The sequence below is a fragment of the Chrysoperla carnea genome, chromosome 3, assembly GCF_905475395.1.
Source record: "Chrysoperla carnea chromosome 3, inChrCarn1.1, whole genome shotgun sequence".
NCBI classification, from domain to species: Eukaryota; Metazoa; Arthropoda; class Insecta; order Neuroptera; family Chrysopidae; genus Chrysoperla; species Chrysoperla carnea.
The window spans coordinates 41,643,244-41,648,129 of NC_058339.1; the positions used below are offsets into that span (position 1 = coordinate 41,643,244).

Below are 4,886 nucleotides of genomic sequence, written 5' to 3' on the forward strand. Positions count from 1 at the left end.
AGGTTTAAGATCAAACACGGCGAATCTACACTTTTAGTTTTTGATGCGCTTTATTAATATATAAATTTCAGAAATTGTAGTTACGTAACTGGTCCGTTAATTATTTTTTTAACAAATTGAGCGCCGTATGCCTATAAGTATTCATTTTCAATTTCTGAATTTAACCCAATTGATCGATAGCAGATTGTACTTTTTTACTTTTTATCCAAGATTTGGGGAGATTGAAATGAAGTGTCGGTCCAAGAGTAAACATTGGCGAAATAATTGCGGCGCTCAATGTGTTAAGATTAAAGTATGCTGTCAAGAGAATAAGATTTTAGAAGTAATTTTAATTTTCACACATCATTATGTTTTCTTATGTATTTCAAACTTCAGGAATATGCAAATATTCCATTTTTTAAGAAGAGTTATTCAGTTTTCAATATTACGCATTACCTTTGAATTAAAAAAGATTCAAGCCTTAAAACGACCGTCATAAACATATTAAGTAATATATGAATGCTTCTGTAAGTAATTGAAATTCAAATTAAAAAATAAATACAATTTTTTTTTATTATTTAATTTTTATATATATATGTAGTATATATATAAAGTATTTTATGCTATAATAATATGTGTAATGAATTCTTCAGTCACGCCACAAGAACATCCTAAGAAATTTCCTAAACCAAAACATTAAATTGTACAAAAAGAAAAATAATTTATCAAAATAATAATTAAAAAAAACGTGTTTTTTTTTTACTCTACAATCTATTTTATATAAATAACTACTTTTTGCCCATAGCAACAAATTCTTTAAAAGCTGCTCGCATTTCTTCATCCATTTCAGGATCAGGATCCCATAATCCATCTGGATCGGAATCATCACTGTAAAATGCAATTAATTATAAATTAAGGTGGGTTCCATAGGGATTTTTCCAATTATTTTATTTATTTTTTTTATATTTTGAATTCACATTGTAGCCAATTATAACAAATTAAACAACACAATCCAATAATTAATTCTTAATTTTTATTTTAACTTCACAACCATTTAATTATGGCCTGTAAAGACAAAAAATTTAAGTAATAGTCACACGAACACGCTGGCTACAGGGTTGTTACGATTTTCAATCACCCATTTTATCGAAAGTTTGATCCCTTACAACCCGGGCTGGCTACTATGCAAATTAATAAAAAATGGCTAAATGATAGAAAAGATTTCAATCGGAATTAATTCCCAGAAATATGCAAATTGTCAAATTTTCTTAAGTTAGTTCCTCAAAAAGTGCATGTATGATTATACTAGAGACTTCTGTTTCGAATTTTATTTATAAATTCTGTTAGAACTTGGAAAAATTAGACGAAATGTTTTGAAATATTGTTACCTAAAGATTTAGAAAAATCACTTATACAAGAAATAATACACAAATGCATGCAATTTCATTACTTTAAATGTGTTTTATGGGAAAACGAATGCCGCATGCTATAATTTTCTGTATACGAAAATATTTGTCAATGCTTTTAACTAATTAATTAAAATTAGTTTTTCAAACAAAACAAAGTAGACAAAAGTAACTCTTTCATGACTATTTTGTCATGAACAGCGCCGACTCCAATCTATGGTATATTATTATTATATATGTCAACGTAATAATAATAATTTTCGTTAGATAAACTAGAGCTTACACAACATTTGCGTTATGTCTAGTTGATCTGGATCGAGCACTTAGCACGGGTTGGGCTTGTTTTTGGCTATTCTTTTGGAAGCTAAATTTACAATTTTACTAATTAGTTTACAATCTGACGGAAATTACAATATTATGTTGACAATATATATTTTTTAAACCGAGGTTTAAAAACATTAATTTTAAAGAGGCTTTTAAAAACATAACTCGCTTAAAAGAAGAAATTTAGTAAGACATAAAATTAAGATGCAGTTTTCTGTTAATTATTTCCGACTGAAATTTTAAGTTTTTTTTACCATTTTATTAAAAAAATTAGAATATTTTATTTCATATTATTCCAACATAAACGTTTATTAATTTTTGTTATAATTGCATAATTTCTATATATTTTGATTACGTTTATGATTAATTTAAAGTTTGCAGGAAATTAATATTAGCGCATGACTTACTGTGATATTTCATCAGCAACATCCGTTAAAAATGCGTTCTCTTCAGCAGATAATTCGAGACCATCGGGTCCATAAAAAACTGGACCACCATCTGACCAACGTTGTACAAACGGTGACTCCGGTGGATAATCAGATTGTACGGAATGTGTTATTGGTATTGTTGATGGTTGATGCATATTATTTCGACCCCATTGTGCGGCACGTAATTCTAAGACATTTTTTAATAAATTTGCGCATGATGTTGGTAAATCAGGCAATCGGTCTTGTAATCGATTCACTATACTTAATACTGCATCGAATTTCAATGCTTCCAAAGACATACCTGTCAACTATTTAAATTGAAAATTATTAACTAAAAATTTCAAAAAAAGGAGGGTGGATTAAAATTAATTAAAACGTGTTGTTTTATGGTCAAAATATATTTTTTTAAGTTTTGAATATTTAAATCAGGTTTGACTTCAAAATTTCCCAGAGTTTTCTTATAACATAGATGTTCTCTGTTAACACAGACAACTCGAAAAAGAAGTTTTATCGGATTTTATAGTACTGGGCAAGATGGCCAGTGATAATTCATGCTGGCAAAGCTAATAAACTAAAATTGCCCTGTTCAACAATTTACCAAGCGTTCGAAAGCACTAATGATTTATTTAGCGTTGGCAAATCGTCGCCATTTTCTTCCGAAATTATTCGTTTGAGGGACAGTTTAATAGTAAGTTGATTTTTAAAATGACATTAACATCTATGTCATCTATCATAGTTTAAAATTTTGGAAAAACTTTCCTTTTTACAAGCGAAAAAGCTTATTATACCATGCATATATGTAATATGCAAGGTATACTAAGTTTAGTCCCAAGTTTGTAACGCTTAAAAATATTGATGCTACGAACAAAATTTTGGTATAGGTGTTCATAAAATCACCTAATTAGTCCATTTCCGGTTGTCCATCTGTGGACACGATAACTCAAAAACGAAAAAAGATATCAAGCTGAAATTTTTACAGCGTGGTCAGGATGTAAAAAGTGAGAACCCATCTTGTAAACGGATGTAGTCTCTTACAATGCGTTTAGAAATATAATTAACTTTAAACCGCATTCTATAGTCATTGATATAGTCTATTAAAGATAAAAATTAACAGAACTCTAGGTATTTGAAATAAATTTTTTAAACAGTCCCAATGCTTAGATTTCAATTTTCGCAATAAAAGTTTTGGCAGCATCCAAGTTTTCTTGTTAGCCTTAGGAGAAAATTTTTTGATCGTGGAAACACAGCTTTATACACGTGGGCATGATTTCAAAATTTACTAACTCAAAACTAACACATGTGATATTAAATAATAACAGTTTGAAAATTAAACTTACTTTGAGTACTTGACAAATGCATTTAATATCATCAGGACCGTCAAATGTAAGTAAAACTTGTAACATTTTTAACAAATATTCGCCAAATGCTTCTTCCCAATCCAATTGTGAAAAAAGTTCAGCTAAGAATAATGTATAATTTCGTGCTTTGTCACTATGTGGGGCTGTGAATTCAATACTATCGCAATAATTCATTAAGCATAATCGCATTTGTGATGAATAAGCGTTCAAAATAACAAATAATCGAGCACCCGAATATCCAAAATTATGTTCAGCAATTGCTTGATCGACAATACATTGAACCACTGCATCCATCATTTGACTATCATCCAAACATGTTCGTAAGTTATCCAACAAAGCAGGTACTTTTTCATCAAATTTACCAGGATTTGATGTTAGTAATACAATCACTTCACGTAAATGTTCTAGTTCATTGAAATAATCATTGAAATTAGAACCATTATTAATATCTGAAGGAAGTTGAGGTGCTGTAATAATATTATTTGATTGAGGTGCTTGTTGTTGAGATCTTGAACGTTCTAAACGATTTTGTACAGATTTGTTGTTGGTTGGAATTGGACTATAAATTCCTTTTGGGACAAATTCCTTTGCTTCTGCTGATAATTTACTTTTTGACACTATACTGTCAGTTGAATTAATCTCATTATTTTTATGTAAATCTGTTTCTGTTTCTTCCATACTAATATTTGGTCTTCGTAAAGGTGGTAAATCTTGCCCCGTAAATATTGGACCTTGGCCGTCCATAATGATTTGTTAATATTGTAAAAAATGTGCCGTACGTTTGATAAATATATAAATTAGTACAAATGACACTTTAGAACATTTTATTTTTTTATAACACAATGTGATTTCGTTGCGTTTTTTTACTGTTACACAGTTTTATATGTGTCGTCCTATGACGTTTAATATATAAATGTGATTTCGTATGAATGCGTTTTATTGCTTATTTTATGCAAAAATAAATTAAACATGCTTAATTTTTATAATTAATAATTCAAACAGAATCTAAATCTAATATTCAAAATAGTGATGCGCTTACAAATTTCCATTAAATACAAGATATTTCTTTTTAAAGTCAATTTAGGTGTTAAATCACTGAATTACAACTACACATATTGAACTCTGTGAACGCACGATGCATATTTTTATGGGCAAAACAGTGGAGTTATCTCTACTAGTTTTATTACGACGTTGTTAAAAAATACAATATATTTTGTTGATAATTTCTTTTTAGATGCCTGACTAAAAATACACGAATATTATATTACAAAGTATCATTTATTTATTATTATGAATACGATTTCAATATGGTGAAAGTATCTGACATACAAATATAATTATTTGTTACACTTTACCAAAATAAATAACAATTAAATAGACACCTTCATGAT

At 28.6% G+C, this 4,886-nt stretch overlaps 1 protein-coding gene across 1 annotated transcript; it reads right to left on the reverse strand.

Annotated features, from left to right (window-relative positions):
- Positions 1–591: 591 nt before the first annotated feature.
- Positions 592–4,594, reverse strand: LOC123295662. Its single transcript, XM_044877081.1, has 3 exons — positions 3,475–4,594; positions 2,117–2,445; positions 592–867 (listed from the first exon to the last, which is right to left on the reverse strand). Exons 1-3 carry the CDS (start codon positions 4,237–4,239, stop codon positions 768–770), a joined length of 1,194 nt encoding a protein of 397 aa, XP_044733016.1. The 5' UTR covers positions 4,240–4,594; the 3' UTR covers positions 592–767.
- Positions 4,595–4,886: the final 292 nt, after the last annotated feature.

Coding starts and splice junctions, on each gene's coding strand:
- LOC123295662 (XM_044877081.1), bottom strand. CDS start 4,239: ATGGACGGCCAAGGTCCAATATTTACGGGGCAAGATTTACCACCTTTA. Junction 2,446..3,474: donor GCATTTGTCAAGTACTCAAA/GTAAGTTTAATT, acceptor CAATTTAAATAG/TTGACAGGTATGTCTTTGGA. Junction 868..2,116: donor GTTGCTGATGAAATATCACA/GTAAGTCATGCG, acceptor TGCATTTTACAG/TGATGATTCCGATCCAGATG.